At 46.1% G+C, this 16647-nt stretch overlaps 7 protein-coding genes across 7 annotated transcripts; 3 read left to right on the top strand and 4 right to left on the bottom strand.

Annotated features, from left to right (window-relative positions):
* Positions 1–246: 246 nt before the first annotated feature.
* F5891DRAFT_186287 (uncharacterized protein) lies at positions 247–2146 on the bottom strand. Its single transcript, XM_041370830.1, has 2 exons — positions 1788–2146; positions 247–1722 (listed from the first exon to the last, which is right to left on the bottom strand). The coding sequence occupies exons 1-2, from the start codon at positions 2019–2021 to the stop codon at positions 484–486; spliced, it is 1473 nt and encodes a 490-aa protein (XP_041217078.1). The 5' UTR covers positions 2022–2146; the 3' UTR covers positions 247–483.
* A 371-nt stretch (positions 2147–2517) lies between these two features.
* On the bottom strand, positions 2518–5424 carry F5891DRAFT_1218431 (uncharacterized protein; the record flags this gene model as incomplete). Its single annotated transcript, XM_041369361.1, has 10 exons — positions 2518–2681; positions 2736–3260; positions 3313–3543; positions 3576–3609; positions 3693–3815; positions 3968–4346; positions 4399–4949; positions 5005–5037; positions 5071–5141; positions 5280–5424. The coding sequence occupies 10 exons, from the start codon at positions 5422–5424 to the stop codon at positions 2518–2520; spliced, it is 2256 nt and encodes a 751-aa protein (XP_041217077.1).
* A 2512-nt stretch (positions 5425–7936) lies between these two features.
* Positions 7937–8259, top strand: F5891DRAFT_1218429 (uncharacterized protein; the record flags this gene model as incomplete). The annotated part of the gene is made up of 3 exons (XM_041369360.1): positions 7937–7986; positions 8039–8183; positions 8237–8259. The coding sequence occupies exons 1-3, from the start codon at positions 7951–7953 to the stop codon at positions 8257–8259; spliced, it is 204 nt and encodes a 67-aa protein (XP_041217076.1). The 5' UTR covers positions 7937–7950.
* A 511-nt stretch (positions 8260–8770) lies between these two features.
* F5891DRAFT_1199379 (uncharacterized protein) lies at positions 8771–9735 on the bottom strand (the record flags this gene model as incomplete). The annotated part of the gene is made up of 4 exons (XM_041368747.1): positions 8771–9353; positions 9404–9421; positions 9472–9516; positions 9566–9735. 4 exons carry the CDS (start codon positions 9733–9735, stop codon positions 8771–8773), a joined length of 816 nt encoding a protein of 271 aa, XP_041217075.1.
* A 1011-nt stretch (positions 9736–10746) lies between these two features.
* On the top strand, positions 10747–12418 carry F5891DRAFT_966371 (uncharacterized protein; the record flags this gene model as incomplete). The annotated part of the gene is made up of 4 exons (XM_041376222.1): positions 10747–11285; positions 11360–11549; positions 11597–11786; positions 11865–12418. 4 exons carry the CDS (start codon positions 10747–10749, stop codon positions 12416–12418), a joined length of 1473 nt encoding a protein of 490 aa, XP_041217074.1.
* A 328-nt stretch (positions 12419–12746) lies between these two features.
* F5891DRAFT_1218425 (uncharacterized protein) lies at positions 12747–13946 on the top strand (the record flags this gene model as incomplete). Its single annotated transcript, XM_041369359.1, has 7 exons — positions 12747–13151; positions 13203–13283; positions 13332–13392; positions 13443–13537; positions 13608–13661; positions 13717–13782; positions 13840–13946. The coding sequence occupies exons 1-7, from the start codon at positions 13112–13114 to the stop codon at positions 13944–13946; spliced, it is 504 nt and encodes a 167-aa protein (XP_041217073.1). The 5' UTR covers positions 12747–13111.
* A 520-nt stretch (positions 13947–14466) lies between these two features.
* Positions 14467–15610, bottom strand: F5891DRAFT_186247 (uncharacterized protein). Its single transcript, XM_041370829.1, has 3 exons — positions 15337–15610; positions 14938–15280; positions 14467–14883 (listed from the first exon to the last, which is right to left on the bottom strand). The coding sequence occupies exons 1-3, from the start codon at positions 15490–15492 to the stop codon at positions 14708–14710; spliced, it is 675 nt and encodes a 224-aa protein (XP_041217072.1). The 5' UTR covers positions 15493–15610; the 3' UTR covers positions 14467–14707.
* Between the last annotated feature and the right edge of the window lie 1037 nt (positions 15611–16647).

Below are 16647 nucleotides of genomic sequence, written 5' to 3'. Positions count from 1 at the left end.
CTACGACTAACAACATTTGTCTTGAACATTCGCTCTTCTTGACACGCTTTCATCTCTTCACTATCGCTTGGTGTATCTTGTATATGATTTTTAGACTATCTTTATTTATAGCGCGCTAGACGTAGCAATGGTATCGCACCATATGGCACGGATGTATCCTTCTATGTAGTTGTTGAATTTTATCAAGCACATATTGTGTTGTGCAATCACATGGCCGTTACAGACGCGGACATCAAATGGTATACAGAAGGAAGGAGGAGACCATCGAGCACAGTGAACGGTGGTGCTCGGGTGATGCACGCAATCAAGTTGGAAATCGTACTAATGACAGTGAACCAGTGAGTTGTTGGCGGTTATGCAGAAGTACTAGGACAGAAATTATAACTACAGTCAACAGCGCCGACAACAATAATGAATGAACGAAAGAACTCGAGGATATGTAACAACATCCCCGGACGTGAAGGTATTCCAAACCCAAATATTCTAGGAGGCTCCCGTGACACACGACGCAGTAGCCGTTCTCAAAGATCTAAGATGCCTGTTGACTTGAGACCAACAACCATTTAGGTTGTGAACTCCGCTGACATAAGGGAGCCAGGCGGAAATGATGTTGGCGATAGTTTCAGCATCTGTTAGAGACTCGGATAAGTCCAAATCCAATGATTCTAGGGAGGTATGCTGTATTGGCTCGGCATCAGGATCGATGTCGATAGTTGCAATCTTGATTGGAACTTGTAGTGTATCCAATTGTGGACATAGACCGATCGCTGTGAGTAATCCACGGAGGGAGACTTCGGAAGAAAGATCAGATTCTTCGATTTCCAGAGTGCGGATGTGCGGCCAAGTAGACATAGCTTGCAAGAGCATGTCTTTGTCCAGGTAGATGCAGAAACCATAAAACATGAGCTTCAGGGTTCGGAGCCGTGTAAAGCAAAGGAAATGCGGAATTGGTGTCAAAGACTCGTCGTATTGGCTTCCCGCGAATTTGCGTTCAAGAGAACAGATGGTGATTTCTTCTAGAGTCCGACACGCTTTGCAGTGGGACAGAGCATGAAAGAGTTGCTCGGCTTCTTCTGAGGACAGACGGTTGGCTTCAAACTCGAACTCTTTCAGCGAGGGAAATTGGGAGTGTTGCATGACTGTGATGATGTCTCCGGCATCGTAGAGCTCTTGAAAGGAAAGTCGTGTGATGTTAAGGAATGATAAATTCACGATATCTTGTTTTGGCAGCGAAGGATGGTCATTATACCCTTGATCAATCTCCAATTTGCGAAGGGTAGGGAGGTGGGAGAGGTGTTTCCATGCTGCCAAGTCGAGCATTGGACAAGAAAGAGTTACAAGCCGCGTGCACCACCGAATACTATCGGATAGGAGGGACAGTTCATCTGCTGCCGGTGTGCTGCCATCACCATCGCTTAAAGGAGTGTAGATGCGTAAATGCTCCAGAGCAATGTAACGTGTCACAAAAGATTGCAGACTCTCGTCGACGCCCAATAGCTGACATCGATGCAGCATGCGAGACAGAAAAAAGTTCAAATATGTGGTGGAAAGACTTAATGACTTCAGCCTCGGAAATATGCATGCCTCAGCGGGGATGACAGAGAGAAGGTGCGGATGTTGACATTGTATTTCTAATGTGCGTATACGGGAGGAGTGACGCATAAATTGACGGGCCTCATGGGCAGATAATGGCTCGATGCCTTTCGCCCTGCGCTCGACCCGCTATTATGTAGACGCTCGGTGAGCCGAAAAGAAACAAACAAAGCGTGATAGAGTTGTGCACTGACCCTTTTACCCCTACGATATATCAGTGGATGTAGCCTTGTTACACAGCCTAGCAATGGTTCTAACCCATGGATTTCGGTCCACAGCAAATCCATCGCAGGCTCATGGAAGATTTTGCATGTCCTTGCAAGCGCTGCAAGCGATTGCTGAGTCGATGTTGTTTCAGTAAATGGTATTGTGTTCACACAAGCGAATATCTCCAGGAGGACTTCGGGAACAAGTAAAGCCTGATGCATCACTAGAGTACGGTAGGGTCAAGGCTCAAAACTAGGTTTGATGTAAATCCAAAAACATATTGCCTACGCCAACCTGCAAATTTGAATCACGTGATGCTTCTGTTGATCATGAATCATGACGAACGTTTATTTGCCACCTGTGACTCCCGCATAAGGACAGTAATAATAGGCGATAACACATAGGGTTCGCACCTGTAAGACGAGGCAAAATCAGCGTGTCAGAGCCTCCTTCTATATTGTTTGAATAAAGAGGAACTTTATACTGCTAGGACGTAGGTAGCACTGTACTACCACCGGCATGTCGGCAATGCTGTGACGTGTTCCCGGCACCGGCTAATAATATCCGAATGTTCGTGCTCGCTGTGTCGTACGATGAGCTCACGTATCTCATGATGATGTGAACGTATTGGAGGCGCGTTTCGACGCATGGCATTCAAGTAAGTATCACGATACGTGTATCAGTACAATAGCATATGTAAACTAGACTCGGACTATACTAACTCTCATCGTCAGTATTGCCATGAAGTTCAAGCTGCGAGAAATCATCAGCAATGCGTAGGACATCTTGAAGACTCCTTGATACTTCCTCTGCTACTTCCTCTTCCTCTTCCTCGCCATCCAAATCATCTTGGGTGTCTGAATCTACGGATGCACCATTATCTAACGGCATGTGTTCTGTAAGTAGCGCTGATGGGATCTACGTGTTTGGTGTGCTGGCGCTGTCCCCGAGACTGGTGTTAATGCTGGCACCTGGTGTTATTATCCCACTGAAACCACTGAGCCTAGATATATCGTAGAGCCAGTTCAAATGCCGTGAGTTGAATCGTCCTCGAATATTTCGATGTAACGCAACCTGATGGGCAAGAGCCGGGTTTGCATCCTTCAATTGATCTTCGCACCTCCGCAGATAAATGTCCTCATCTTGTATATATGTCGCTAGGCGTCGTGTCTCGATATTCAAGCGTTGTATCTCCTCACGTGCCCGACACATTTTGAAGTATAGGTCCATCGCGCTACGAGCACCGGGTGATGACCAAGGATGTCGAGACACATCTGCACGCGTGTCATGTAGCAGATCGAAGTCTGCGAGAAATGCGTACTCCACAACATCTTCCCACTTGAGAGTCTGGCGTGGGGGGTACATCGAGCTGGCAATGGAGTTGTACGTGTTTAGAGCAGATCGGATAGCGACAGAACGAGTCTGTAGTGCTTTAGCTATATGCTTCCTTAGTTTATAGCCTTATGTAGTATTAGAATTAGCATCGCAAACAAGATATCCCGAAAAACTCACCTGTGCCTGCCCGATTCATCTTCGTCAGCTCAAATATGCGTGCCACAATTAATCCTTCGAGGCGATCCAGTGCATGCTGGTATTTCTGGTTTGCAACGAGTCTTCCAACTTTCTGCCATTGCGGATCTTCGGGAGTCCAGCGTTTCTCGACCTCAAGCTTGCACTCGAGTGCTTGAACGACTTTAATGTGCCTCTCATAATCCTCCAGGGCGTGCCATCGTGCAGTTTCGGCTTTCTGGGTGTTTTTTGCCTGCACATCATACGAGGCAGCCTCCAGGTGAGATGAGCCCTGGAAAGCTGACATTGCAGCGTCCAGAGCCTCCCTATGCAAATGTTGTGTCAGCTGAGTGCAAGGCCCGTACCTCGGAAACTGAACTCACTTGCTCGCAGTAAGACTCGTCAACTTTTGCCAATATTCCATCTGCAACAGTTTCGTCCTCAGGTTCTCGCGTCAGACTTTGTAGATATACCTTCTCTTCCTCCAGCCATTGCTCGAAAACAGTCTCAGTCCGGGATTTTGAGATCTCGTATAAGCGTTGGAAGGGTCGCATTACCATCATTCAAGATAGCAAGTGCCTGCTTGTAGTTGCTGTATAAAAAATCGGCTACGAAAATTATGTCAGCACGTGATCACGTCTTACAATGAACAGCTTACAAAGATTGGCGTATACTTCGAAGTTGTTCGTTGTGCTCGAAATAGGCTGTCGATGGCCTGTTGTCGATGGAATACACTTGCATAACGTAGTGCGGACGCTAGGGAATTAGATTTAGAAAATGTCCGTTCGCACGTTTCCAGGTCCTCGAGTCCTAAACCTTTGATGTAAGTAGTAAGTGAGAAAAGCTGGCACAATCGCCTGTGCGCATGCCCATGGAAGGCACCAACGAGACAAGTGTGTTGCAGTGAGCGTGCGAGAGGTCCAATGGAACTGTTGTCAAGTGTCGTCTTGAACTGACAACCTATATCATATCCACCACCCAATTGTTTCCCGAACACGTCCATCAATTTTGACACGACAGCCAGAGGATACTTCGCACTATTGAGACAGTTATTAATTTAAAAAATAGCATACAACAGACATTACTTACAGCTCACCGCTCTGCACCATGTCTGCGATGACGAGAGAAAACCCATGGCGACAGACGGCCACAAATATACCAGTCTCGTCATAGATACCCCAAGCCTTCTTCGTCTTGGCGTCGTCCATGTTTTTCCATCGCCCGGCGCAGGAGTTATCTGTAGGCTCGTTTTCTACAATAATATTATCCACAGCAGTGGTGTCCGATATGTCCGAAGCGAACTGGTTGACAAATGTGCGGGGTAGGTAGCGGTCACTGGTGAGTTGCTGACCTGTAGGAAGTTCAGAGGATGGACCTAGAGACTCGCCATCATGATCTAAAGACCATCGGAGCACTCGTTTCAAGGAATCATTGCCATCCATCGCATATAGTAGCTTGAATGTTAGATCTTCTTCGTCCACTAACTCATACGTGCAAGCAGGGCACACATGTTTAAGACGCCAATCCGGCGAGTCACGGCGAAGTGATTTGGCCACCATTGCCGCCACGCAACGTCGTACCTGGAGGTACAGGTCAAATGCAATGGAGAATTGGCATGATAGGTGCCTATGAAATTCAGCCTAGATGAATTCAGTGCCAGGCATGTACATAGAATAAAGTAAAGAATGTACTTACCCCCCGTAAATCACACAGCGACTTGACAAAGGCCTGAATGGAAAGGTGAGGACTTCAAAGATGTACGATACGGTAAAACTCGAGGACTTCTGTCGTTATCCCCACCATCAGTGATGTAGGTGAACAAGGCAAAATGCCTTGACGAATGAGAGCTGAGGCGATGGTGCGGTCGGTAGTCAGTATTTGGAGTGTCACTTTCTCAGCGCCTGTAGAAGCGCCCGCACATGCCGTCACTAATTAGTATGTAATAACTTCCAATCAAACCAATCACTCACAAAACGCATCTACCACGCTCATTGTCCATTGTCCACAGGTGGTATCGTTCTCGAGGTGTGTGTCTTCACGGTGCAGTTGGTCAAAAAAGCCTGTGAAGCCTACCTTATATTTGGCCAGGCTCCATTCAAGATACGCGTCAGTCATCGCCGGCATTTGCTCAGCGAACACTTGGTTCCTGCGCAGGATCCGGTCACGACGACTACAATTATCGACGCGTCGTACACGATCCTTTCTGTTTAAAAAGGTGTGTGTCAGTTATTAACTCTCAAATGATAATGCTCACTTGTTCCAACAGTCTCCTAAAACACCTCTGACGAGGTCGCTGAACTCGCCTCCAGCGTGGCTGATGGGCAGTGGCTCTGTGCCGTTCAAGACATCGTCAAAATCATCGTCCTGCCATCCCGCTGTAGGGATTCATTTCTGGTTGGGCTTGTAGAGACTGTTTTTACCTTACCTTATGTTGGCACTTTTGTAGCTTACATAATCAAGCAATCTTTTCACCAGTTACCAGTATGAGTCTGAGTGCTGAGCAAGTTTCTATGATATTTCCTCTCCTCTGAGCCTTAAGCCTAGTCCAGAAACCCTTTAGGGTCGAATAGCAGCTAGGTTCTGCAAGACCCAACATTGTTCAGACTCACCATCTGAATTGTTGTACCTTCACCGCATCATCCTCGATATTGGGACAGCTGATATCTCTCATAGCTTCCAGTGCTCGTCGCTCATCAAGGCTCATTGCTATAAACGAGGTTAGTTTTTGCTTGTTTAATTGGCTTGTGTACTGAGGCTTGCCTTGTAGACGTATTTGCCGTCGCTCATTGGAAGTCGCCGCCTGCTGAACCAGTTCCCGGTGCTTGAACACCTTCGACACAGACATGACGGGCAGCCCGTTCTTGTCTCTGGAGGACCCAATATGCCAGATCGATCGCTGACCTGCACCAAACCGGTTCGGTGCATGGACGACCAATACTCTCTCATGAGTCAAATACCCTGAAATACCACTATGAAACCCTTTTCCCTTTTATCTGAAGTTGGACTGAGGCTAAGGGAATATTTTTTGCTTTTCTTTTTATTTTTTCAAGTTTATATGCCAGCAGCCTGAATATTTTAGTACATTTAATTCTGCGATGATTTTTGCTTAGTCAGCCATGGTGATGACCCAGACAAAATCCCACACATGTCAGGTGACTGTGAAAAATATTTCCCACATATGTTGTCCTGGAAAAACATTAGTAAACCCCTAAATACTAGGCTCGCGTCATTCTCACCCTTCAAACAAAGCAAAGCAAAGACAGCCACGCACAGGATTCATATCATGTGACACTTCTTACTCTCCTTCTGGATTTGTCATCAGGGGTTGGACAGGTCACATGACTTAGCAAATACCCAATGACTCACTATGACTCCCTCTGAATATATGACTCACTATGACTCACTCTAGATACTTACTATGACTCACTATGACTCACCTTGCACATATGACTCATTATGACTCTTGATGACTCTTGAATACACTAGTAGCACAGCCACATTTATTGTGTATATAATGACCTCAGTTTTTGAAATAAAAAAAGCAGATACCAGCAGGTAGTAGGGTGTTTCTCAGCCCAACTAACACTAAGTTGTGAAGTAAGGTGTGATAAGTGTCAGTACCAGTGTCAAGAACTGTTTCAAGACTGAGAGGAACACTCTCAAGAGACAGTAATACTGCAAGCTCATCATACTGAACGACCCGCTGTGAGCTCACTGTGTGCAACAACCAGCAAGCAAGGTACAGCCACACTTTTATTCTGATTTCTATTATTCTTTTTCTTTTCTTTTACTTTCACTGACCTTTGGTGTTCTTTGTCCAAAAATACTGATCCAAAATATTCGTGTTGTCTCTACGTCCACCTAAGACTCAGTAGTAGCATAGTGGGGAGACTTTAGGAATTGATAGTGAAGCTTGACCTCACTCATCTGAGTAGTGATACTGAGCCAAGATATTCTGTGCCTGCTAGGCTTTAGCCGTTGAAGAGGGGACTTGGTAGTAAACCCAAGGACGTCCGTTCCTAAGTCTGTTTGAATACTCAAAGAAGAGTTCCTTGACAGCAGGTTCAATATTGAGCTAAGAGTTCTACAATAAAGCATTTTGACTAGTCTTGACCTTTGATTCTACCTGTTCTGTGCTGAGGGGGTTTATCATTGTAATTCTGCACCATTTCTTTGGAGTATAGTTGGTACAAGGCACTGTTGTTGAAAGGGAACTTGAGGAAGAAACCCATATATTCTTTTGGTCATTGCCATACTGTCGGGCTGACCATTGTTTGTTTGTTTTCCTGTCAAGTCCAAAGATTGGATTGACCATCGTATTACTGATCTTGCAGAAGTATCCTTAGCTGAACATACCTTGGGTAGTATACAACTAGCCACCCACGAACGACCACGTTATCAGTCATTGGTATTTGTCTGAATCACTGACCGTGGAGATATTTGTTTTATAGGTGTTTATCTATAGATCATCTATCTAAGAAGACATCGCAGGGAGAGATTTGTCCGAATCCGCCGCTGGTGTGCTCGCATTATTATCTACAGCCCTCTAGTGTTGGTAAGGTTTTGTGCTTTTCAATTCACGTGACTGATTATCGGTACGTACTACAGTGTCTATTCGACCTGATCACAAAGTTGGGGAAAATGCTATGGGAGAATGCACTTCTCAATGCGCAAAAGGTGCAATGACATCTATGTTTTTGTAGCCTATGTTGACTTTGGCGATGCATAGGTGACCGAACTCAATCCTTCGTCTCACGTTGGATACCAGTTGACACATGCAGCGCTGCATGGTGCGCAACATTATGATGCAGCTATCGAAGCCTTCAAAATCATGTTGTCCAAGTTGGACGATTCTCCCGAAGTGCGGATGCAAGGTAAGCCTTGGGACACTCTTGCATAATCTCGAAACACCTATCTCGTTTTGCAGACAATTCCTCCATGCAACACTGACCCCTAGATCTAAATTATTTAGTTTGAATTGCGAGTGCTACCCGTAGTAGACTGAATAAATACTTTGTCTCTTACTCCTGCTGTGATATCATGAGTCCGTAAATGTGTTGAATATGTCTGTATTGTGTAGCACCTAAGGCCTAAGTAGTTGAACAATGAATTGTTTAATCGCTGTACTAGCGAACAGCGTCAGTGTGACATCCGAGTTCGTGCAATAACAACTACTTGAATCACCATCGTAATCGTAAATGACACTCATAACACTTTGTTTCGGCTTCGGCTCATGTATTGTATGTCAGGTTCTTGCTATTGAAGCATCCTGTTTGTTCAAAAATTCATAATATGGTGTTGTTCAGGATGCCGGGGATTCGAAGACACATGTTCGCTATGAGTTCGCTATGAATTCGCTATCCGTTTGCTATCCGTTCGCTATCCATTCAATATCTGTAGGTTTTATGTTCATCCATTGCATTCACTTGGGTACTCGAAGGGCTTCTACATTGTAAAAATCCTAGTGATGTACTGTATCTAGTTTGACTTCGAAGAATTTTACCTCTGAAAGGACTAAAACTAGTAAGTCGTACAGTAGGATGGCATCGTACTTAAGGCGCTCCCTGCAATATGAGCAGTGTGTGTGCACGACATCCCGAATACTTTCCAGTAGCATCCTCCCATCCATAGCTCGTTGTGCGACTTGATCAAAGAATAAAGTAGTGGCCCATTCTCCCTTTGCGCGAGAGCATGCAAGTTCTGTATCAAACACTTCATTCCACATGGTGCTTTCTGACCCCCAGTCCTTCTGCCATTGTCCAACGAGGATTTCAAGTGCTTGCAGTGTTGGAACATCACAAGAGCATGGTAGATCGTTGTCCATGCTGAGGATACTGTCATCATGATCGAACTGATCATGACTGTCCGATGGATCGTTGTCCATGCTGAGGACACTGTCGTCATGATTAAACTGACCATAACCGTTGTGCGATGGGGGTGAACCGATGGCCACAATATCTTCGCCGTCTGATGGGGGTGATCCGATGGCAGCCATGCCTTCGTCATCGAATGGGCTGTCAACGTGAGACTGGATTCCTTTTTTCCTATTGATCGATTAGTACCGAATTCAAATGAAAGATAAATGTTTACTTACTTGAGATTTGCTCTATTGCTGCCAGGATTCACATAAGTAAATGAAATTGAGAATGGATATAGGCTCACCGAGCTGTGCGAACACACGCCTTCGCATTTTGAGAGTCTCGAACACTGAAGGAAGGTAAGTAAGGTTCTCTGTGAGTTGAGTACGTCGACTTACCCTGGCTTGGCGAGCCAACGTTGTGTGGCCATGCGCTGCCTCGAGGAAGGACTGCAGGATCTGCTCCGACGACCCTTGAATTTGGTGTTAGAAAAACCACTCAGATGTTGGCGTTTGAGCTTACCATGCTGGCAAAAGGATGGAACGAAAGACGAACCTCCATGAGACATTGATAATCGATAACATATGCCTTAGCAACATGAAAATTACAGGTGCCAGCAGGATTACCGCTGTCTGGTCACCGGTGATGATCGACAAGTTTGACAGTATCTGTCGTAGTTTCAAGGTACCGTGTGCGTTGTGTGCGGAAGTATAATACTCATTCTCAATTACTATATTAGGCAATCGTTGTTGGTCCAAATATTATGTACGTCTGCCAAGCTTAGCCTTCGCCATGGCGTGTCTCATCTTGTGAGTGGCTTACATTCATATTGCTCTCACTGATTAACTGACTTGCAACTCATACCAGGTTCAACTCAAAGATACCATGGTGTCTGGCTGTTGTTCTGCACATCATGACCCATTGTTGTGAGGCTCCAACGAACCTTGCTGATCAGACCAACAATCACGAACATATGGTCAATTTCGTGGATCAGCTCGGAATATACCTCGACAAATATATCACCAGCTTGAGCTCTGCGGATCAGCTCAGAATATACCTCAACGAATATATCGCCAGCTTGACGAGGGAAGTGACTCGATCTCTGTGAGTGGATCTCTGGTGCGGTGCTCAATGCTTATGTTTTATATTCCAGTGGTGTTTGCAGTTGCAGCTCAAAATTCAGCAGACAGGGACATGAGGCATGCAGTAAAGGTACGTCTCGTCAGTATCACATTCTATACCGCCTCATGTGGCCTTAGCGGTTTCATATCAATGTTGCAATAACTCTGTAGCAACGCACATGTCGCGTGACGTGTTGTTTGTTTGCATCATCCGTGCCAATAGACACATACCGTCAAATTTTGTAGGCACATCTGCACACCAGCAATTCTTCACCACACCGACTACCATGAGCTATATCTACTATGCTAATGACTGCGAAGGTGACAGCAATTTCACCAATACCACCTCTACCAGATACTTCCCAGATCTCCTGACTGAAAGTGAAGATCCCGATGATGAGTTTCTCTCGATCAACGAGATCGATTGGGACAACCCAGCACTCTACACCATGCCGCTTATGAGCGACGAGATAGCAGCTCTCACGTCCAATACTACAGCCACCAACAACACACCACAGCTCCCTACCCCCTCATTAGTCACAAACTCGCACCCCGATCTCCCTGCTACCCCACCAGTCACAACTTCAAACTCGCCCCCTGATATTCCTCCTGGTGAACCTTCTGAAACACACTCCCTCAGTCATGAGAGTTCAGAGCCCCTGCGCCAGGCTAATTCATCCAGCTGGGCAGCACGGAACCCAACACACCCTATCATCCATCCTCGTACACCACCGCCTCGACTCACAGATGCACAGAAGGCTTCTCGCAAGATCAAGAGGGACCAAAAGATTGAGAGAATGAAGCGCTTACACGATGCCGTCGCTGGATATCTGGACAAACAGAAAACGAAGATTGAAGCACTGTCACGGGCTCACAACGTCACTCCGAAGCAAATTAACAATATCATTGGGAGTCAGACACACTATTGCACATCACGCAAGAGTCAATTAATCAATGCCCTTGTTCACGCCAAGGCAATGGAGGTGAACGTAGGTGAGTCGAATGAGTTTTTAGTTCTTGATGATATTGGGCTACTTATCTATGTTGATTAGATCTACCTGCAGGCTCTAGATACAGTTTGGCGGAGCTCTGCGACATGGTCGCAAATGACCCTCAAACAAAAAGTTTGACAAAGGACGAAAAGGCCGCTCACATCATGGCCCTTGAGGAGTATCGTGAAAAGAAGGTAGTCAGTATTCGAGCGAACAATTTGGCAGCTGCACGGGATGTTCTCGTCACGACAGAGAGGATTGTCAAGGAGGTGAGTTTGCTTTCATCTCGACTACAATAAACTGACTCTTTTTGAAGCTCGATGACTTGCAAATTCGCACTGGCATCTATGCAACATTGATCATTGTCCGCAGTCACATTAACAACACGACTCAAAGTGCCATGCACGGCACGGATAACTCAGAGGATTTTTGGGAGGATGTGTACGAGCACCCCATGGCTGACTTTCTCAGGCAATATGAGCAATGGGCTTGTACCCAGAATCAAAGTAAGTCTTAGTTCACACTGTCTTTTTATCTTGTTCATTGTCCCATAGATCTCAATGAATGTGATTCCTTAGAGGCAGTACAGAAACAGGTACGGAAATTGATTATTTGGGGCCTGGGTGAGCAACAACATTGTCTGTGTGCGCTGTCCCATCTAACATCATCTCCAGTCTCAATCACCGGCAAAAAGGACATAGTTATGAACTACACCAACTACGAAACAGCTATCGTCGAAGCCTATGGGGTGCACCTTGTAGGATGGCCTGAAGGTGTCGACTTTATCAGCCCGTCGAACATTGGCACAGTAGGTGACATTCGCAGGCTTCGGGATGCACTCAAGACTAGAATGTGCTCTTGGACCACTCTGTCACCAGCGGAAGTCAAGGCTCACACCGCTGAACTCGATGCACGCTGGTCAGCTGGGGAGGTGGTTCACAAGCCACGAAAAAAGTGTTCGGACGCTGGAGTAGCTCGGAAGCGCAAGGTTCTGCCCACATCAAACAAGAATAATCGAAAATCATCAAAGAGGGCGAAGGAGGCCCCTGCTCGGCTTTGGGAAGCCCCAAAAAGTGCTGAATTTGTAGAGTCATCTGACGAGGAGGAGGAGGAGGAGGAGGAGGAGGAGGATGAATAATGATATTACATAGCCTTACTTACTTTATGGACACAGAGGGTTTATGTATGTATTGTGATACTTACTTGAATGCCATGCATCGAAACGCGCCTCCAATACGTTCACATCATCATGAGATACGTGAGCTCATCGTACGACACAGCGAGCACGAACATTCGGATATTATTAGCCAGTGCCGGGAACACGTCACAGCATTGCCGACATGCCAGTGGTAGTACAGTGCTACCTACATCCTAGCAGTATAAAGTTCCTCTTTATTCAAACAATATAGAAGGAGGCTCTGACACACTGATTTTGCCTCGTCTTACAGGTGCGAACCCTATGTGTTATCGCCTATTATTACTGTCCTTATGCGGGAGTCACAGGTGCTAAGCAGATGGCCTGTTACTGTAATTTCCTTATTTGGACAATGCACATTTAGCTTATTGTTGTGTGCGTTCAAGTTATTGTTTTACAATGTGATACTTGTCGCTTGCCACGTTGACAATGGTCGATATTTAATGGGATCCTTCGTGGACCGATCCCTTTGTCTCTGGTGGACCGAACCATATTTGCTCCTAGAGAGGTGTCACTCATAATTCTGTTAATCCCCGCTTGGCTTCGTTTTTCACCTTTCACAGTTGTGCACAGTGCACGACTTTCCCTACCGTCACTCTTTCTTTCACGACCAACAGCACCATTAGAGCCAACGAAATGCAGAATTCCTTCATCATCATCCGAGCCGTATTTTTCAGTAAGTATACGATATCAGTAAATGTGATTCAGCCAGATAACATCGACGCAGCCCTCATCCTTTATTTCAATTTGCTAGCAACTATATTTGCAGGGTGGAATATCATGTCCTCTACTTCTTCTGGGATGCCAGGTGTGTTGTCTAGTATGGCGGTGATGATCTCGACTGACATGTTTGTAGCGCCTGGTGCATCAGCATTCCTTGTCGTAAACGCTGCCCTCATATTCGCTTTTACAATCCTGTATGTATCGTGTTGTTGACCTTACACAATCCCCTGACTTTTCTCATTAGAGCATATTCGGCGGAGGTTATATGCCCGAAAGCGAGGCCTTCCCATGTTAGATTTGAGTGTGGCTGGACTGTACTGATGGGCGTGCTTCAGCTAGGTAAGCTATCGCTGGCAATAGCATCTAAGATCTATGCCTCCTCTAACCACACTATCATTGGAATTTGAAGCTGCCAGCATTTATGTCACGACTGCTCGTTCCCCAGCGTTTTGTCAATCGCAATGTAAATATGGTTGATCAGTGATTTGTTGCGTAACTGACTTCCTTTGTTCTTTTAGCCACGTGGACTATCTGCGCATCTGCAGCACTACTTACGCCGATCAGCTGGTTAGCTACGTCCATCAGTATGTCATCATAATCATAACTCATGGCTAGCATTAGTACTGATGATGTGACAATAGTGCTCGTGTATTGTGTTACGTTATGCGTAATGGCAGCACTCATGTCCATTCTTGCCTGCCCTTTGGAAAATGCCTGTGAACGCGGTTCCTTGGTTCAACCTCGCTGATTCGATACCTGTCTCTCTTCCCTCACGCCCATTATCGGAAATCTCATCGTCCACTTGGGCTGAAAGCGGCAGTTCTTGCAGCATCTCCAATACATTGTGGACACTTGGGAAGGCTTCATAGAGTCGAAGGACGTGTCGTCGAACCCTCGAAGCCTATCCTGTTTTCCCGCAATTGTCCGTCCATCGATTCTACTCGACCGGCTTGGGCGAAGCAACTTGAACTTCAGACTCGGCGTGGTGTGGACCAACCTTTTTGACACAACGCTTGTCGCCGTTCAGCAGCCCTCCAAAGGTACCCCTGCCACCTCCAAAAGCTTGTGCCAGACAGGTGTCAGGTTCGAATGATTCCAAGTATTCTGGGACTTTGTAGATTTGCAGCTGGGTAAAAAATACATCCTGCTCAACTTTGACGCCACCGACACCCACCATTTTTCCGAAGAGGATTGCAGATCCTGATCTGCCCATCCACGACCACGATTGTCTGAGTGGATACCCGCGAGCGTGGCCAATTTTCACGCCGACTCTAATGTCCCCTTTTTGATCACCATCCTTGCACTTAAATCATTTTTTTGTCCCAATCAACATATCCAATTGTATCCCGTACCATATTTAGCTTTCATCGGACTTTAGGTATCACCACCAATGCTGTATTAAATATATCCACCGTCGTAATGCGTTGTAAAATTTGAATACCTCAGTCTGGACTAGTGACTTTCCAAGGATAGGTGACAGAAAGCATGTGTTATGAGATCAGCTTCGGCTCAAAACTCGGCTCCTTCGGATCCGCCCGTCTCCAACCAGGCTACCCGGCCCCGTAACTTGCGATTTTCCTCGCGAGCCTTTGCGAGTGCGATTGTGGTGCCCTCGAGCTGCCTTTTGGTCTCTTCGAGTTCCTCTGCAGTTTCTTCCCCTAGTTCCGCAGCTCCTACGGCAATGCCTGTTGGAAAGGTCGTGAGACGAGACGGGAGAAATGGGTCTAACTTGAAATTACCTCCAACAAGCTTTACTAACCGCCACAAACGAAGAATGATCAGCAGACCAGCCAATTCGCGTTGGCGTCCTTTGAGGACAAATTCGAGTATGAAAGTCGTGATGATAATTGCGGCATCAAACAGATGCAAAGTCGAATGCGGAACATCTGAGAATGGGTTGTAGAAGCGGATTCCAAAGGTCCAGAGGGCAACTGGTATTTCAATAAGAAAGAGCGTGGTTATGGCAAGGGATATGGTGGCCAGAACTTCGAGCCATGCAGGGCCCTCATCTAGCGGGGTGCAAGAATCGGACAAAACGGTGAATCCGAGATCAGCGAGGACACAAGTAGCATCAATCACAATCTACAGCAGTGCTGCACGTCAACAAGAAGCGACAATATTTGACAGCGGCTGCTCACCGATGTAATAATGAGTGTATGGAATGGCCGGGACTCTAAAATGCGCGAAATGTTCTCGCGCCAGACGTCTAAAGTCCCCTTGGGCGGCTCTGTGGGCGCACCATCCTCACCATACGGGACTGTGAGGAGAGGCTGTTGTTCTCCTGGACCGGACATGATGGTTTGGAGTCAATTGTGCCTCGCACTGCTTAGCGTTTTCTACTTTGCCTGTTACGGAAGTTCGTCCCTATTACAGCTGTTTGCAGAACGCTAAGCCGAAAAGAATATAAATATCGGCAAGAAAATATTCAACTTCCGACGGCCAATCAATCACGGAACAGAACGTTTCAAAGTCTACAGCAGCTTGAGCTTGTTAGATATCAAGGATCCAATGATCCGTTGTTACACTGGGCATCAGTAAACAATCAATATTTCAATGCGATACATTGAAGACGTAACAGGAGACTGGCAAGGTCCGGTTTGTGCAGATCGACCCTGCATCCTCGACAACCCTGATGTAAAAGTTAACGTTGAAAGACGGTAGTCATTTGATCTGTATTCATAGAGTTCTACGTTGACCATGGGGGTTAACAAGTTGTCACAGTACGAGAAGCTTGGGTGAGGATATGCTAAGATTAGTATCAATAATATATGTCCCTGAGCTCAATTGTAGAGATTACCTAATAATTCTACATATCCTATTACATCAGTAGCGTAGTCAGCCAATTAAAACTCGTTTATCGTTTATCGGACATTGAAATTCAAACATCGTTGTTGTGTGCAGCGCTTACAGTACTTACATAAGTTATTAATAATACACTGCTTTGGGGCCTGGGACTTCCACTACGGCGCCCTACCTAACACTTACTCAAAAAGGCACCACCCCCCCTTCGAATTCACTACTTCAGCGACCACTAATCATGAGGCAGTGTCTCTAGGACCGACCGTCACTGGCAGGGTGCGCTGAAAACTCGAGGCTGGCACTGCATACCACTTAGGCGACTAAATTTATCATGCTACTTCCCAGGAACACACTAGTTACTGCGGTATTAAATAACACACCGTGACACAGTCCTTGACTAAAAATGCAGCTGCGCACAGGCGGGGCTTGTCCCATCCCTCAGGGTGTCCGTCTGGTACTGACACAGTCTGTGACTGCGCCGAATTAATTTTGCTTCATCGTGACCACGTTTTGCTATTTCCTTTCTTCTTTCCTATATTACATTCAACTTCTTCATCTTTCGATTTCGCTGACTACGTCAGTCCCCCCTTTTAATGGCTTCAAATACTTCCTGGAACACGTTTCGGAAATTTCGTCGCATTGTTCTTGGT

The sequence above is a fragment of the Suillus fuscotomentosus genome, assembly GCF_016647785.1.
Source record: "Suillus fuscotomentosus strain FC203 chromosome Unknown F5891scaffold_186, whole genome shotgun sequence".
In the NCBI taxonomy this organism is placed as follows: domain Eukaryota; kingdom Fungi; phylum Basidiomycota; class Agaricomycetes; order Boletales; family Suillaceae; genus Suillus; species Suillus fuscotomentosus.
Note: the sequence above shows the minus strand (reverse complement) of the source record. Positions and strands in the feature narration are given on the sequence as shown.

Excerpts from the sequence above, each read along its gene's own strand:
- F5891DRAFT_186287 (XM_041370830.1), bottom strand. The coding sequence starts at position 2,021 with ATGCATCAGGCTTTACTTGTTCCCGAAGTCCTCCTGGAGATATTCGCT. Across the intron at positions 1,723-1,787 it reads TATATCGTAGGGGTAAAAGG|CGGGTCGAGCGCAGGGCGAA; the intron begins GTCAGTGCACAA and ends TCTACATAATAG.
- F5891DRAFT_186247 (XM_041370829.1), bottom strand. The coding sequence starts at position 15,492 with ATGTCCGGTCCAGGAGAACAACAGCCTCTCCTCACAGTCCCGTATGGT. Across the intron at positions 15,281-15,336 it reads ATACACTCATTATTACATCG|ATTGTGATTGATGCTACTTG; the intron begins GTGAGCAGCCGC and ends GCACTGCTGTAG. Across the intron at positions 14,884-14,937 it reads GTTAGTAAAGCTTGTTGGAG|GCATTGCCGTAGGAGCTGCG; the intron begins GTAATTTCAAGT and ends CCTTTCCAACAG.